We start from the raw sequence: 16,954 nt of genomic DNA on the forward strand, positions 1-16,954 counted from the left end.
TTCCTCTTGGGGTTTTTTAGACCCAACAATCCCCAGGATGGGCTGGGATGGGCTGGGGAGGGCCGGAATTTCAGGTACAGACTCAGAGATTCCTCTTGGGGGTTTTTTAGACCAAACAATCCCCAGGCTGGGCTGGGATAGGGGCGCACAGAACCTGAGCGGAGCTTTGCTCCTGCCCCTCTGCCAAGGGACCCCCTGTGCCCCCGGGCCGTGCCAGGCACTGCAGCCGGGCAGGACGCTGGGGAGGGGAGCTCTAAAGCCGCTGCATAATCGGCTTTACCAGGCACAGCGCTGCGGAGCCGCGATGTGAGCGAGGGACGCCGGCGGGCGGCCGGGGCGCAGGCACTGCCAGGTAGGTGCCAGGGGTGCCCAGCCTGGGGGTACCCCCTGTGCTGGATACCTGAGCCCCCCCGTGCTGTGCGGGGTCGCATCACCCCAGGTTTGGGGGCAGCAGGGCTGAGGTTCGGGGGACAGGGGGTGCCAGGGGGTGCAGGGTGTTGGTGCCACCTCCCAGCTTCAAGGGAGGCTGTGGGGAACCAGAGAGGTGAGCGAGGTGCCACCTCCCCTCCCAGGAGCTGGCTCTATGATGCTTTTATCCCCAATCATCTCATTCTGTTTATGCTGAATAATAAGTTTTGCACCTTTAAGAGTGTTCCAGAGAGTGAAGGGGGGGACAGAAGAAGCGCACAGGTTTGGGTTTTTTTCCTCCACATTCCTGCTCCTGCTTTCCTACCGTAGCCCCTTTGGGGATTCTCTCCCAAATTTGCTCTGAACCAGGACAGGGGCACAGGGAGGTGACACTGGCCCACAGCATGGGAGGGAACAGAGTGTCCCCCTCTCTGTGGAGTTGACTCTATGATGCTTTTATCCCAAATCATCTCGTTCTGTTTATGCTGAATAATAAGTTTTGCACCTTTAAGACATGTTCCAGAGAGTGAAGGGGGGACAGAAGAAGCGCACAGGTTTTTTTATTTTTTCCTCCACATTCCTGCTCCTGCTTTCCTACCGTAGCCCCTTTGGGGATTCTCTCCCAAATTTGCTCTGAACCAGGACAGGGGCACAGGGAGGTGAGACAGGCCCACAGCATGGGAGGGGACACAGTGTCCCCCTCTCTGTGCTGTTTGCCTCCCATTCCTGCCAGCTGGACAGCCACCCACACATTGCTGCATCCTGTCCCCTTCCATTCAACCCTTCCCCAGGGTTCCTGCCCCCAAAAGTCATGAGGTTGGGCCCAAAATAGCCCGTTCTGGAGTGATGGGGGAAGCCAGCCATGCTGCTTGCATCTTCCTGGGAGGAGACAGGCCAGGAGACACGGGGACTGCCATGGGGAACTGCCATGGGGAAATGCAACAGGGAACTGACAGCCTGCATCGCCCCCGTGTCGCCTATGGGGAACACAGAGTCCTGGCACTGGGAAAAGGCTGAGCTGGAGCTCCATGGGGGCTCTGCACAGCCCCTAGGGGACAATACAGATGTTATGGGTTCCTTACAGAGCCCCATGGGGTCCCTGCACAGCCTCAGGGACACTTCACAGCCTTCTAAGGACAATACAGATATGATGGGTTCCTTACAGAGCCCTCAGGGACACTGCAGAGCCCTGTAAGGACAGTACTGACATTTTGGGCTCCTTACAAAGCCCCTTGGGACCCAGGCACTCCCCACAGGGTTCTGGCACTCCCTGGTGTGGACTTTGCACAAGCCCACAGGGACATTTGCACATCCTGTGGAGCCACATGCAGCCCATGGGGACCTTGCCCAGCCCAGAGGGAGCTGCAGCCCACAGGGCCCTCACACACTCTGCAGAGGAGCCTGTGGTGGATCTCCAGCCCTACTGCAGCCAAAGCACCGACTCGAGGTCAGGTTTGTCCCTCTCCTCCCGTTGTCCCGTGGATCTGAGCCCTGAGAGTGTGGCTCAGAGGAGGGAGATGGGGTCCCACAGCAGGGCCATGGCCATGCTGGGGTCTCTCAGAGGCACCCTGGGCAGGCAGGAGCACCGGGGTTTGAGAACCACCAGAATTTTTTGGGGGAAATCCAGCCCAGGAAGCCTTGGAGCAATGACTGGGATGGGGCAGGGCTGGGAGTGACTCCAGTGCCTGGCAAGGCACCAGGGTTGGCCAGGCAGGGCCCAGGGGTGCTGGGGGCCCTGCCAGCCCCAGGGCAGCCCCTCCAGGCCCCTGCATGCCCGGGGAGATTAAGGTCAAGCCACCCTGCTAATCCCAAAGGAGGAACTGAGATGTGAGCCTGTGCCCACTGCCACCCCCCAGGGCTGCACCCCAATGTGCTGCAGGGCACAGAGCCCCCCCCGGGCACCCTGGGGGTGTCCAGCACCCCGAGGGGCTGCAGCTCAGCCTTGGGGAGTGCCCAGCTCCTGCCAGGCTGCCAGTGCTGCTGGGCACGAGGCACAAACTCCTTCCAGATCCCTGCCCAGGGCTCCAGCCTCCCAAAGCTGGCAGCTGCAGGGGCATTCGGCTCTGCTCTGCAGCCCTGGCAGGGCAATGCTGCAGGGTGGAGGGTTTTGGGCTGCTGCTGCACCCCAGCCCTGGCAAGGCAATGCTGGAGGGTTTTGGGGTGCTGATGCTGCTCCCCAGCTGGTACAGGGCTGGCAACCCAGGCAATGCTGCAGGCTGGAGGGTTTTGGGAGGCTGATGCTGCTCCCCAGCCCTGGCAGGGCAATGCTGGAGGTTTTGGGGTGCAGATGCTGCTCTCCAGGCAATGCTGCAGGCTGGAGGTTTTGGGGTGCTGATACTGCCCTGCACCCCAGCCTTGGCAGGGCAATGCTGCAGGGTTTTGGGGTGCTGCTGCTGCACCCAAAACCTGGCAGGGCAATGCTGGAGGGTTTGGGGTGCTGATACTGCACCCCAGCCTGGCAGGGCAATGCTGCAGGGTTTTGGGGTGCTGATAGCTGATCTCCCAAACCTGGGCAGGGCAAGCTGGAGGGTTTGGGGTGCTGATGATGATCTCCAGCCCTGGCAGGGAATGCTGGAGGGTTTTGGGGGATGTGCAATGTAGGCAATGTGAGTTGGGTCTGTGCTGCACCAGCCTGCAGGCAATGCGCGGGGTTGGGTCTAGCTGCACCAATGCAGGGCAATGCTGGAGGGTTTTTTGGAGGATGCATTGATTTGGGGCATGCATGCAGGCAGGTGGGTGGCTGCAGAGGGGAGGAAGTGGTGCTTTGGGATCCTGTTTTGGGGTTCTCACTCAGCTTGGGAAGCGGAAGGGAGAAAGTTCCACAGTGAGGGCTGCAGGCTCCAGCCAGGCCGGGCTCCCTGCAGGGGAAATTCCAAGGGGGAAATGCCACAGAGCAGAATTTGTGGGTGCTGGGGACAGGGGGGGGACACACCCAGAGAGCCTGGGGACACGGCTGCACCCCAAAGTGCTCCAGGGACCCCCAAATCCACAACATGGGAAGCCAGAGCCAGCAGCAATCAAGTGGGAGGTGTAGGGATGGGGTCTGGGGGTCTGGGGGTGCAGGGATAGGGTTTGGGGGTACACGGATGGGGTCTGGGTGTGCAGATACGGGGTATGGGGGTGCAGATATGGGGTGTGAGTCTGGGGGTGCAGGAATAGGGTTTGGGGGTGCAGGGATGGGGTGTGGGGAGGCAGATGGGTCTGGGGATGCAGGAATAGGGTTTGGGGGTGCAGAGATGGGGTCTGGGGGTGCAGGGATGTGATGTGGGTATGGGGGTGCAGGGATGGGGTGTCGGTGGCGGGGTGCAGATATAGGATGTGGGTTTGGGGGTACAGATATGGGGTGTAGGGATGGGGTGTGGGGATGCGATGCAGGGATAGATTGTGGGTAGGGGGGTGCCGATATGGGGTGTGGTGTGGGATACCGGGGGCTCTGGATCTGGGGGTGTTGAGATGGGGGTGCAGGGACTTACTGACAAAAGCTGAGAGCACAACTGGGCTGAGGGACCCCAGTGTTGTTCTGGGGGCACAGGAACGCGTCAGGAGAGGATGTAACCCACATCATGGGGGGCAGAGGGGTGTCCCTGCCCCTCCTGGGGGTGCAGGCTCGGTGCTGTGTGGGGTGAGGGGAGGCAGAGCCCCCTCCGTGCCCATGTCCGTCAGTCCGTCCGTCCGGCTCTGTCTGTGCGGGGGGGTTTGGGCTCCGCAGCCCCGTGTCCGTCAGTCCGTCCGGGTCTGTCTGTCGGTACAGCCGTGGCCCCGTGTCCGTCCGTCAGTCCGTCCGGGTCTGTCTGTCTGTCTGTCTGTCTGTCGGTGCGGGGGGGGCCGCGGTACAGCCGTAGCCATGGCGACGTGAGCCGGATGCGGGGCCGGGGGATGCCGCTCCCGCCCGCCCGCCGCAGGTCGGTACCGCCGCTCCGCCACCGGGGCCGGGGGCGGCCGGGGGGCCCCGGGGGCTCTGGGGAGGCTCGGCGGGGGCGGGAGGTGGAGGGGGAAAGGGGGAAATCGCCACAGTGGGGTTGGGCTTGGGGGACCCCCCGCGCTGATGCTGAAAGCGGCAACAAAGAGGATGAGGATGAGGATGAGGATGAGGATGAGGATGAGGATGAGGATGAGGATGAGGATGAGGATGAGGATGAGGTGCCGGCCCTGGGGAGACCCCCGGTACCCCCCGCACCCCCTGCCCTTCACATTCCTCCCACATTTCCCTCTCCCCCATGTCCTGTGCACCCCTCCACACCTCCTGCACCCCTCAGCTCCCTCCTGTGCATCCTCCTCTCCCTTACCTGCACCCCCCAGCTCTCCCCACCCTTGCTATGGAGCAACCCCATGGGCACAATCAGCTCCCATTTCCTCTTGTGTACACCCCCAAATTCCTCCCCTTCATCCTCCCGTGCCCTTAGCCCACCCCCTCCTGCCTTGCCTTCCATCTCCCACACATCTGGATCTCAGGGCTTCCCCCTCACATCTGGATCTCGGGGCTTTCCCCTCACATCTGGATCTCGGGGCCTCCCCCAGGCCCAGCTGCCCCAGCCCCTCTGGGTGTTGGGATCATTCCTGCACCCCCCACACCACGGGGATGCTCCTGGGAGCTGGCATGGGCAGGGAATTGCAGCCCAGCTTCAGAGAAGGAACAAACTGTTGGGAATTGAGGCACGGGGGATGTCTGAGCAGCTGGCACATCAGTGCCACAGCTCCATAGTGCATCCATCACAGCCCACCTTGGTGAGCACCAGGGCTGGGCCTGGCTCCATCCTGTGGCTCTGTGCTCACTGACAGCACAACGCTCCCTGTCTTGGAGGGAATCCTGCAGGAGGAGATGCCAGCACGAGCAGGACCCATGAAACCACAGCTGTGCTGAGCCTGAAAGCACCAGGGGGAAACTGAACCACCCCAGTGGTGAGAGACCCTTGGTCTCCCTCCCATGTGCCAAATCCTATAGAAAGAGGCTGGAAATTACATTCCCAACCCTCCAGGAGCAGATCCAAGCAGGAGCAGGACCCATGAAACAAACCACAGCTGTGCTCAGCCAGAAAGCACCAGGGGAAAACTGAAACGTCCAAGTGTTGAGAGACCCTTGGTCTCCCTCCTATGTGCCAAATCCTATAGAGAGGGGCTGGAAATTACATTCCAACCGTCTGAGGAATCCTCCAAGGAGATGGCACAGAGCAGACCATGAAACCAGCTGTGTGAGCTGAAGCACCAGGGGGAAAATGAAGCACTGCAGTGATGAGGGACCCTTGGTCTCCCTCCCATGTGCCAAATCCTATAGAAGGAGGCTGTAAATTACATCCCCAGATGTAATTACACCCCAAATTACACCCCCGTGACGCGGGGCCCCAAAAAAAGAGAAGAGACAAGGCTGAGAGGGGATTCCAGCTTCCCACCTCACATCCTGCGTCAGCCCTGCCTCACATTGGGTAACACCGGCGGTTTCCTCAGCCCCACCACAGCCCCAAATCAAATCTCCAGCCTCTCTGAGGAGCCAAATCAAATCTCCAGCCTCTCTGAGGAGCCTCTGCTCCCGTTTCCATCCCCCCCCCTCCCTCCACGGCCTCGGTGGCTGCAGCCCAGGGCAGAACAATGGGGCCGGTCCGAGGCTCCGTGCGGCCCCGTCCCCCTGCAGCCCCTGCCAAGTGGGAAATCCGGGGCAGAGTAACCTACTTTCAGCGTTCTGTGCTCACAAGGAGCCTCTGTCCCAGCCAAGCAAGGTGCTGAGCACAGCGCTGCCCTGCCGGGGCTCCCCTGGGCTGCTCTGGCCATGGCAGAGGCAGGTAAGGAGGTTCCAGCAGGGCAGGATGCTCCTCAGCCTCGTCCTCAGGGATATTGGGGTGCCTCGGGGATGGTGAGCAACTCCAGGGCTTTGGTTTTGGGGGGTTTCTTGCCTACAGCCAGCCCAGAGCAGCCTGGGCTTGAGGATGGAATGTCCAGGGAAAGGTGGGTTTGGGGAACAGCTGTGGGAGCTTTGTGGGGCTGCCCCATGGGGCTGTTTGGGGGTGCTCTATGGGGTTGTTTTGGGGTGCCCCATCGGGCTGTTTTGGGGAGCACTGCTCCCCTCTGGGGATCTGGTTTTCTGGGTGATGTCAGCCCTCATGGGACTGTTGTGGGGTGCTCCATGGAGCTGTTTTGAGGTGCCCCAGGGGGCTTGTTCTAGGGTGCCCCATGGGGTTTTTTCTAGAGTGTCCCATGGGGCCGTTTGTGGGGTTGCCCAGGGGGCTGTTTGTGGAGTGCCCCATGGGGCTGTTTTGGGGTGCAGGTTTTCTGAGTGATGCCTGCCACCATGGGGCTGTTTTTGGGGAGTTTCTTGCCCACAGCCAGCCCAGAGCAGCCTGGGCTTGAGGATGGAATGTCCAGGGGAAGATGGGTTTGGGGAACAGCTGTGGGAGCTTTGTGGGGCTGCCCTGTGGGGCTGTTTTGGGGTGCCACACAGGGCTGTTGTGGGGGTGCTCCATGGAGTTGTTTATGGGGGTGCTCCATGGGGGTCTGTTTGTGGGTGTCCCATTGGACTGTTTTGGGGTGCTCCATGGAGCTGTTTGTGGGGTGCTCCATGGGGGACTGGTTGTGGGGTGCCCCATGGGACTGTTTTGGGGTGCCCAGTGGGGCTGTTTGGGGTGCTCCATGGGTCGGTTTTTGGGGTGCTCCATGGGGCTGTTTTGGGGAGCACTCCTCCCCCTAGGGGGTCTGGTTTTCTGGGGGATACCTGTCCCCATGGGGCTGTTTGTGAGGGTGCCCCATGAGGCTGTTTTGGGGTGCAGGTTTTCTGGGTGATGCCTATCCCCATGGGGCTCTTTTGGGGATGATGCTCAGGCCTGCTGTTGGCCCGCACAATCCGCACAATGGGAAAATGCCATTTATGTTCCTCACCCCAAAGCCTTCCCCAGCGAGCAAAGCCTGGCACCTGGGCACACCCTTGTCCCCCACTTTGCCACCGCCGGGGCACCCAGCTGGAGGAGCAGAGCTCCCCTTTTCCCATCCCGGTTCCCATCCCGGCCGCCTCCGCCAGGCTCCGCTGCTCTCCCCGCAGGGATGCGAGGCAGGAGAGGCGGGCTCAGGCACCCACTGCCCCAACCTGCCGGGGCTCGTCCTCTTCCAGCAGGACTTTCAGGTTCCCGGAGCCACGCGGGGCTGGGCTGGGCTGGGCCGGGCTCGGCAGAGCCGGGCTGCGAGCTCGGAGCGAGCCGGGCATGGAGCCGCGGGACACGCGTGGCCGCAGCCCCCGGGGCTCGGGCACCTGCCCGGGGCTCCCGTGCCAGGGCTGCAGGTGAGAGGCTCCGTCCTGGGCTGCCAGAGAGGTAATGCTGCTCGCTGGGGATGCGGTGGCCGTGGGCAAAGGGGTTTGGGCACCGCCGGCCTCTGCAGATGTGGCTCTGTCCTCAGTGCTGCAGGAAGGGGGTTCCTGTGTGTGTTCCCCGCCATTTTGTGGATGCTGTGATCACTGATGGAGCCAGGCAGAGGAATCGCTGGTGGGGATGAGCTCTGAGCTCTGGGGGCAAAGGCAGGAGCCTCTGGATGCCTCTGTGCTGGGGTCCTGGGCAGGAGGCCCAGAAGGTGAGGGGGAATCTTTGACTGTGCCAAGAGATTGTGGTGCAGGAGCACAGAGGCCGAGGGGACATCTTTGTGCCAGAGATTGTGGTGCAGGAACCCAGAAGGTGATGGGACATCTCTGACTGTGACAGAGATGTTGGTGCAGGAGCCCCAAAGGGTGAGGAGACATCTCTGAATGCGCAAGAGATTTTGGTGAGGAGCCCCAAAGCATGAGGGAACATTTCTGACTGTGCCAGAATTTTGGTACAGGAGCCCCAGAGGGTGAGGGGACATCTCTGACTGTGACAGAGATTGTGGTGCAGGAGCTCCACATGGTGAGGGGACATCTCTGAATGTGAGAGATTTTGGTGCAGGAGCCCCAGAAGGCGACAGCATGTCTCTGACTGTGCTAGAGATTTTGGTGAGGAACCCCAGAGGGTGAGGGGACATCTCTGAATGTGAGAGATTGTGGTGCTGGAACCCAGAGGGTGAGGGGACATCTCTGACCATGCCAGAGATTTTGGTGCAGGAGCCCCAGAAGGTGATGGGACATCCTGACTGTGCCAAAATTTTGGTACAGGAGCCCAGAGGGCATGGGGGCATCTCTGACTGTGCCAGAGATTGTGGTGCAGGAGCCTCAGAAGGGTGAGGGGACATCTCTGAGTGTGCCAGAGATTGTGGTGCTGGAATTCAGAGGGTGAGGGGACATCTCTGTGCCAGAGATGTTGGTGAGGAGCCCCACATGGCAAGGGGACATCCTGACTGTGCCAGAGATTTTGGTGAGGAACCCCAGTGGGTGAAGGAACACCTCTGTGCTAGAGATTGTGGTTCTGGAGCCCCACATGCTGAGGGGACATCTCTGTGCCAGAGATTTTGATGAGGAGCCCCAGAAGGTGAGGGGACATCTCTGACTGTGCCAAGATTTTGCTGGAGGAGCCCCAGAGGGCATGGGGACATCCTGACAGTGCCAAAATTTTGGTAGAGGAGCCCCAGAGGTTAAGGGGACCTCCTGACTGCCAAAATTTTGGTAGAGGAGCCCCAGAAGGTGAAAGCACGTCTCTGACTGTGCTAGAGATGTTGGTGCTGGAATCCACATGGCGAGGGGACATCTCTGTGTGACAGAGATTGTGGTGCAGGAGCTCCACATGCTGAGGGGACATCTCTATGCCAGAGATTTTAATGAGGAGCCCAGAGGGTGAGGAGACATCTCTGACTGTGCCAGAGATGGTGGTGCTGGAACCCCACATGACGAGGGGACATCTCTGTGCCAGAAATGTTGGTTGGTGCTGGAATCCAGAGGGTGAGGGGACATCCTGACCGTGCCAAGATGTCGGTGAGGAGCCCAGGGGGCACCTCTCTGGGTGCCGGCATGGCAGTGGGAAGTTCGTGCCCAAACTGGGGGGGCCACGCGGGGACTCGAGGCACTGCAGACACCCCCTTCCTCCTCCCTCTCCCGGGTACCGCTTCCCCCCTCTGGTTTCCGCCGGGGGCGGTGACACGCAGCCAGCCCAGCAGCAGCGTGTGACCCTCTCCCTCCCTGCCCGCAGGGATGGTGGTGGGACTCTCGTGGGGCGCAGCCCTGCCGCCCCCAGCCATGCCCGCCGCCCTCCGCCTGCTCTGCGGGGTGGTGGTGCCGGCTGCCCTGCTCTGCTCTGCCGAGCCCCTGCCCCGCCTCGCCTTCCCCAGCGGTGAGTACGGCATGGGACAGCTGGGGAGGGGGGCACACGGCTGGGGAGGGGGGCACACAGCTGGGGAGGGGGGCACACAGCTGGGGAGAGGGGTACACAGCTGGGGAGGGGGGCACACAGCTGGGGAGAGGGGCACACAGCTGGGGAGAGGGGTACACAGCTGGGGAGAGGGGTACATAGCTGGGGAGAGGGGCACACAGCTGGGGAGGGGGTACACAGCTGGGGAGAGGGGTACATAGCTGGGGAGGGGGGCACACAGCTGGGGAGGGGGGTGCACAGCTGGGGAGAGGGGTACATAGCTGGGGAGGGGGTACACAGCTGGGGAGGGGGTACACAGCTGGGGAGGGGGGTACACAGCTGGGGAGGGGGGCACACAGCTGGGGAGAGGGGTGCACAGCCTCTGCCTGGGGCAGGGTCCATCCCCAGGGCTGAGTGTCCAGCATCAGGAAGCTTGGGGTGCCCCCCAGTGTAGCCCCCCCTGCCCCATGAGTGACCCTCAGAGGGTTGGGGACAGCACCAGTGGCTGCAGGTGGTGTTGGGGGCGGATGAGAGAATCATTTACTGGCACCCCAGCACTCGATGGGCCGGATCCTCCAGTGATTTTGTCACCCAGCTGGCACCCAGGGTGTGCTCAGGGTCACGCTGAGGGGATGAGAAGCTGCCTCTGGAAGGGACAGGGCACGGCATGGGGGCAAAGCAGGGGATTAGGGGGGCTGGGATGTGCCAGTCAGGCTGCAGCAGGGTCTGTGCCCCACGGCAGGGTCGTGCCTTTCCAGCCCTGACTGCGCTGTCACTTCCCTTTCCCCGAGCAGCCATGCCCAAAATTGCAAAAATCCCCCAGTTTCGGTGCCTGCTGGGGATGAATGAGAATCTGCAATCTCTGCCTGTGCCCAAGGGCACCCTGGGGACTGGTGACACCCCCAGTCTGACACTTCGGGGTTTGTAACTCCTCCAGGGTGGCACCCTGGGGCAGTGCATCCCCCAAACAGATGCCCCAAAACATCACAGGCACAGCTTGGGGGGGAAATGCACCCCATTTCTGGGGGTCTGCAGCTTGGGGATGTCCAGCTCTTGCAGCAGGAGCCGGAGGGGACAGTGGGAAGTGGGGAGCTGGAGGGTGAAGGGGTGATGCTGATACGAGATCTGAAGGGGAAGAACTGCACCCCATTTCCTGTGTGAGATTAAACAGAGCTGCTCTGCTGGCAGCTGCTGCCACATCCGCACACGGAGGGTGGTGGGGGGTGTGTGTGTGACCCCTGGGCTCCCCTCACCCCCTCTGCTCCTGCCAGGGGACCCCCGGCGGACCCTCACCCACTTCAGCCAGGACAACGTGTCCCACTACGACATCTTCCTGCTGGATGAGAGCGAGGAGCAGCTCTACGTGGGGGCACGCGACTGGCTGCTGGCCCTCGCCGTTGGCACCCCTGGCAGCATCCGTGCCAAAGCCTCGGTGAGCAGCACCCCTTTTGGGGAGGTGGGAGAGGGAGGTGCCTCTGCTGTGTTTCAGTTTTCCCGTGGGGTTAGGCTCGACAGCCCAGGAACATCTTTGTTTCCTTTATAGATAAGGTGGGGACCCACAGATGTGAAAACATCTGAATGCACTTTTAAGAAGAAGAGCAAAGAGGTGAGCTGGCCCTGTGGGGGGCTCAGGGGCCCCACAAAGCTCTGGGGGTGCTCAGCACCCAACTCTTTCCCCCTCAGACTGAGTGCTTCAACTTCATCCGAGTCCTGGTGGCCCTGAACCAGACCCACCTCTACGCCTGTGGCACCTATGCCTTCAGCCCTGCGTGCACCTACATCGTGAGTGTCCTCCCCAGGGCAGCATTCTGGGGCTCTCTGGGCAGCTTGTGGGGTTGTACTTTGTCAGGACCTACAAAATACAGTCCAGAAGAGAGCCCAGGATGGGGGTGCTGAGTGTCCCCCTCAAGGGACATCCTTGTGTGCCATCTGCTAAAGGAGCCCTTGGTGATTCTCATTCAGCTGCCAGCAACTCTTCCTCCGGCAGGGAAACCCCAATTTTGGGTCCCCTCAGGTGACTCCAGGCTCTCTGTCCCTGCCTCAGTCTCCTCCATGCTGAGCACGTGGTGGGGACTGCCGCTCCCCAAAATGACAATGAGGGAAGGTGACAGGAGCCGGGTACCCCCGGCATCCTCTGTCATCATCCCTGCACCCACCTTGAAGCCATGGGCCACCCTATGTCTGCAAGTTATTCCACAGTTATTCCCTACAGATTTGGGGTTGTTTTCGGTCCTTTGGCTGATTTTTCTCCCCTTTTGCACAGCACCTGGAAAGCTTCACGCTGGACAGTGGCAGAGGACAGTCCTTCCTGGACGGGAAGGGCCAGTGTCCCTTCGATCCCCAGCACACTTACACAGCCCTGCTGGTGGGTGAGTATGGGGCCAGTGGCCTCTCAGCTGGGCTCCCATGGAGTGGAGGGCGAGGGTGGGGGGTCCCCAGCATGGCTCAGCCCCCTCTGTGTCCCTGGGCAGACGGAGAGCTCTATGCTGGCACCATGAACAACTTCCAGGGCAACGAGCCCATCATCTCCCGCTCGCTGGGCACCCGCACGCTGCTCAAGACGGACGCCTTCCTCCGCTGGCTCTCGGGTGAGCAGATGGAAGGTGCTGCCCCTGGGGAGGTGCTGCAGCCCTCCATGGCTCCAGCTTCTCACCCACCTGTACCTGCAGCCGACGCCGCCTTCGTGGCCTCCTTCAGCCTCCCTGGGGACGACAAGGTTTACTTCTTCTTCGAGGAGACAGCAGATGAGTTTGACTTCTTTGAGAAGCTCCTGGTGCCACGGGTGGCCCGTGTCTGCAAGGTGTGAGAGCAGGGAATGGTGGTGGGCTGCAGTGGGGGCACAGTGATGGGGTGTCACTATAGGACATGAAAGAACACGAGCGCACACTGCTGCTCTCAAGGTGAAGAAGAAAAAAGGGAAGTTTGTTTTCTGACTTTAGCATTTATGGTTTTCTGAAAGTGACAGTGGATTGGAGGGTGACAGTGCCACCTCTCCAATGACACTGGACAATCCAACAGTCTATCAAATTTCTCTTCCATAAAAGAGAAGCTGGTCCCAGTAGGCCATAAAAGAATGCAAAACAATGAGTTATTTACAGAAAGTGTGTGAGAAAGTTAGCTACAAGAATGTCAATATCAGAAAACTTAGAAAATCTTAAAAAATCAGAGTGACAGTGGGGGATGATGATGATGTGACAGGAGACAATGGGACAGGGACAATCACAAGAGACCATAATGGAGATTATAGTTGTACTGTGATAGCAATGATGATAGGGGACAATGGCAGGGGACAAAGGGGTCATGTCACCTTGGTGATGAGCACTTTCCTGCAGAGCGATGTAGGGGGGGACAAGGTGCTGCAGAAGAAGTGGACAACTTTCCTGAAGGCACAGCTGGAGTGCTCCGAGAGCGGCCACTTCCCCTTCAACGTCATCCACCACGCCTTTGCTCTGCCCCGCCATGACGGCCGCACTGTTTTCTACGCAGTGTTCACCTCGCAGTGGTGAGTGCCCGGGGCTGTTCACCTCATACTGGTGGGTGCCCAGGGCTGTTCACCTGGCAGTGCTTTGTGCCCAGGGCTGTTCACCTGGCAGTGTGAGTGCCCAGGGCAGTTCACCTGGCAGGGCTGAGTGCCAGGGCTGTTCACCTCACACTGGTGGGTGCCGAGGGCTGTTCACCTCGCACTGGTGAGTGCCCAGGGCTATTCACCTGGCAGTGCTGAGTGCCCAAGGCTGTGCAGGGAGCCCATGGGCCCGTGCCCTGCTGCTGCCCACTGTCCCTCCCTGCAGGCAGGCGGGCAGGGCGGGCAGCGCCGCCGTCTGTGCCTACAGTCAGGAGGATCTGGAGAAGGTCTTCGAGGGCAAGTACAAGGAGCTGAACAAGGAGAGCTCTCGCTGGATAGTCTACAGTGGCCCTGACATGAGTCCCCGGCCTGGCAGTGTGAGTGATGCCCACTCAGGGGTGTGCTCCCCACCAGGGGACAACGCTGGTCCCCAAGAGATGGGCTCTGTGTATCCCTGTGTGCCCACACTTGCAGGTGGGATGGGAAAGGAGAGGGGGTCCCTCTGCACCCCACTGATGCTGGCCAGGGCAGCGTGGTTCTGCAGCACATCCTCCCCTCCCTGTGTCTCAGTTTCCCTCCCCAGCACAAACCCCTCTGTCCCCCCACAGTGCTCCATGGGTGCCTCCTCGGACAAAGCCCTCAGCTTCATGAAGGATCATTTCCTGATGGACGGGAAGGTGTCACCCTTCCAGAAACAGCCTCTCCTGGTGAAGTCAGATGTCACCTACACGCGCATCACAGTCCATGAGACCCACGATGTGCTGGGCACCCCGTGCCGTGTCATGTTCCTGGCCACAGGTGGGGTGATATGGGGGGCACACAGGGTCACCCATCCCACCCTCCCCTTGGCTCCAAAGCCTCAGCAATGTCCCCCATGCCCCACAGACAAGGGTTTCCTGCACAAGGCAGTGGAGCTTGAGGGAGTGGAGGGTGCCCACATTGTGGAGAGCATCCAGCTCTTTGCAGCACCAGAGCCGGTGAAGAACCTGCTGCTGGCACCAGGGAAGGTAGGGCAGGTGTGAGCACCCAGACACCCAACAACCACCCAAAACCAGCACTGGGGGAAAGCTCAGCCCTGCACCTCTCCCTCCCCAGGGCATCCTCTATGTGGGCTACTCCAGAGGCGTCCTGCAGGTCCCGCTGGCCAACTGCAGCCTGCACCGGAGCTGTGCCGAGTGCGTGCTGGCACGGGACCCCTACTGTGCCTGGCACAGCCCCAGGGGCGCCTGCCTGCGTGCCCACCTGGCCACTGACAACAAGTGAGCAGCAGGGTGGGAGCTGGGAGGGCTCTGGGGGTCACTGGGGTGCTGCTGACACTTCTCTCCTGGCTGCAGGAGCGAGTGGCTGCAGGATGTTAAGAATGGGAGACCGGACGCCGTGTGCCACCGCGGGAGGAGCGCGGCCATGCCCCGCTCCTGGGGGGCACCGGAGGATCCCGCGGTGCAGGGTTGAGTATGGGGGTACATGGGGGGTGGGATGGGGCTCATGGGCTGTGTTTTGTGGGGATAAACAAAACTCTACAGCTTTTGTGAAAGTTGTAAAGCCAGGATGTTTATTACAGACGCATGTGGGAATCGTTCCCTTAAAATGACATGCGTGCTTCTGGGAGCTTCAGGTCCCTTTTTATCCCCGTCTCAAATACATGTGCACACAATTTTACAATATTTATTTTATAGATATTTACATTTATATTTATAAATATTTACATTATATTTTATAAATATTTACATGTTTATTTTTATGAATTTCGCGTGGCATTTGCCGCTAGTTCTTCTTTATCAGAAAGAATTCCTAGGTCAGGTTGAGTTGCTCTCACAGCAGTCTCTGTCTCTCTCTATCACTTTCTGTCTTCTCCCCCCTTATCTCTGTCTTTCACTGAAGCAGTTTCTCTGAGCTTAGGTGTGATAATGTTCACAGGGGTCTGAGGTTGAGGGAGGAGACGAGGATTTGACTCCATGTTTCAGAAGGCTTGATTTATTATTTTATGATATATATTACATTAAAGCTATACTAAAAGAATAGAAGAAAGGATTTCCTCAGAAGGCTGGCTAAGAATAGAATAGGAAAGAATGATAACAAAAGCTTCTGTCTCAGGCAGAGAGTCTGAGCCAGCTGACTGTGATTGGCCGTTAATTAGAAACAACCACATGAGACCAATCACAGATCCACCTGTTGCATTCCACAGCAGCAGATAATCATTGTTTACATTTTATTTCTGAGGCCTCTCAGCTTCTCAGGAGGAAAAATCCTAAGGAAAGGATTTTTCATAAAAGATGTCCATGACACTTAGGCTTTTTGCAGCTAGACTGCACAGCAAGATGTACATTCTACCTAAATCAAACTAGATTTCTACCCTAGAAAAATCTCTCCTCTGCCTCAGGTGCACCACATCACTGTGTTCTCCACACCCACAGGGCTCAGCCCCCCGCTGAACGCCGTGGTCCAGCTGCCGTGCCCTCGCCGCTCCGCCCTGGCCACCTACAGCTGGCAGCAGCCTGGCAGTGCCCAGGGGCACACGGTGCTGCAGCCTGACCACACGCTGGTGGTCATCATGCAGCAGGGAATGGCTGGCACCTACACCTGCCAGGCCACAGAGAACGACTACACCTGGACCGTGGCTCGCTACCAGCTCAGGGACTCTGGCGGGGCCCAGCTGGGCGAGGTGGGCTCGCCACCTCGCTCGTACTGGTCCCAGTTTGTCACGGTGACGGTGCTGCTGGCCGTGACGCTGGCCGGGGCCGCCTGCCTGGCCCTCATGGCCTACCGGGACCAGCTGAGAGCTCGCAGCAAGGTGAGGGGCTGCAGCACACCCCACAGCCCCCCGTCACGCCAGAGGGAGAAGGTGCCCCTCAACGGGGGCACCGCGGAGCCCCCGGCACCCGGAGCTGCCACCGAGGAGGAGGAGGAGGATGAAGGCTCCCAGGCGTGCTGCCTCCAGCTCGGTGGGGACGTGGACGTGGACAACAACAGGCTGCACGTGCCGGCAGGGGACACGGCGTGACAATGGCAGTGGGTCAGGGAGACCCTGGGGAAGGGGGGGTGTGGGGAGGGGTGGGACTGTGAAAGGGTTTTTTTGGTTTTGTTTTTGTTTTATTTAATACACTTGTTTTAACCTAAGGCTCACGTTCTGGGGGTGAGGGTGGAATGGGAGCAAGGGACAGGGAGAGGAGAGAGGTCATGGATGTGGCAGAGAGGAGAGATGTCACCGTGGGGTGGGCATGGGTGGAAATGGTGGATGCTGACACCAGGAAAAAAAACAGGTTCCATAAAAACCTCAGCATGGGTTTTTTTTATTTAATACATCTGTTTTAACCTAAGGCTCACGTTCTGGAGCTGGGGGTGGAATGGGAGCAAGGGAGTGGGACAGGGAGTGGGACAGGGAGAGAGGTCATGGGGACAGGCAAAGCATGTGACACAGAGGAGAAATGTCACCATGGGGTGGGCCTGGCTGGGAATGGTGGATGCTGACACCAGGACAAAACAACAAGTTCCACAAAAACCTCAGCATGGGCCAAGCTGTGCTGCATGTGCTCCCTAATCCAGCCCCGTGGGACCCACCCTGCACTGCCACCCACCCCTCAATGCTCCATGGTCCCTGGGGTGCCCCCACTGCTCCCTGGCTGTCCCCCCACCCCATTTCCAGCATCCTTGAGCTGCCTTTTCAAAGCCAAGCCAGCTGTACATTTTGCTGCTCTTTGCTTTTTTTATTAAAAAAGGAAAACTCAACGCCTGACATTGCTGGGTCTGTGGAGCA

General features: G+C 59.7%; 1 protein-coding gene across 3 annotated transcripts; it reads left to right on the forward strand.

Annotated features, from left to right (window-relative positions):
• Positions 1-320: 320 nt before the first annotated feature.
• Positions 321-16,933, forward strand: SEMA4A (semaphorin 4A). 3 transcript variants are annotated; one of them, XM_064732595.1, is made up of 15 exons: positions 321-352; positions 9,480-9,620; positions 10,910-11,070; positions 11,182-11,244; positions 11,322-11,420; positions 11,902-12,007; positions 12,110-12,226; positions 12,308-12,438; positions 12,971-13,140; positions 13,427-13,577; positions 13,809-13,998; positions 14,086-14,207; positions 14,296-14,459; positions 14,535-14,647; positions 15,615-16,933. In XM_064732595.1, the coding sequence occupies exons 2-15, from the start codon at positions 9,482-9,484 to the stop codon at positions 16,199-16,201; spliced, it is 2,313 nt and encodes a 770-aa protein (XP_064588665.1). In that variant the 5' UTR covers positions 321-352; positions 9,480-9,481; the 3' UTR covers positions 16,202-16,933. The 3 variants fall into 3 exon arrangements, with proteins under 3 accessions (XP_064588665.1, XP_064588664.1, XP_064588663.1); XM_064732594.1 differs by lacking the exon at positions 321-352 and adding an exon at positions 4,148-4,310; XM_064732593.1 differs by lacking the exon at positions 321-352 and adding an exon at positions 5,640-6,182.
• Positions 16,934-16,954: the final 21 nt, after the last annotated feature.

The sequence above is a fragment of the Zonotrichia leucophrys genome, chromosome 25 (genome assembly GCF_028769735.1).
Source record: "Zonotrichia leucophrys gambelii isolate GWCS_2022_RI chromosome 25, RI_Zleu_2.0, whole genome shotgun sequence".
Classification (NCBI taxonomy): Eukaryota; Metazoa; Chordata; class Aves; order Passeriformes; family Passerellidae; genus Zonotrichia; species Zonotrichia leucophrys.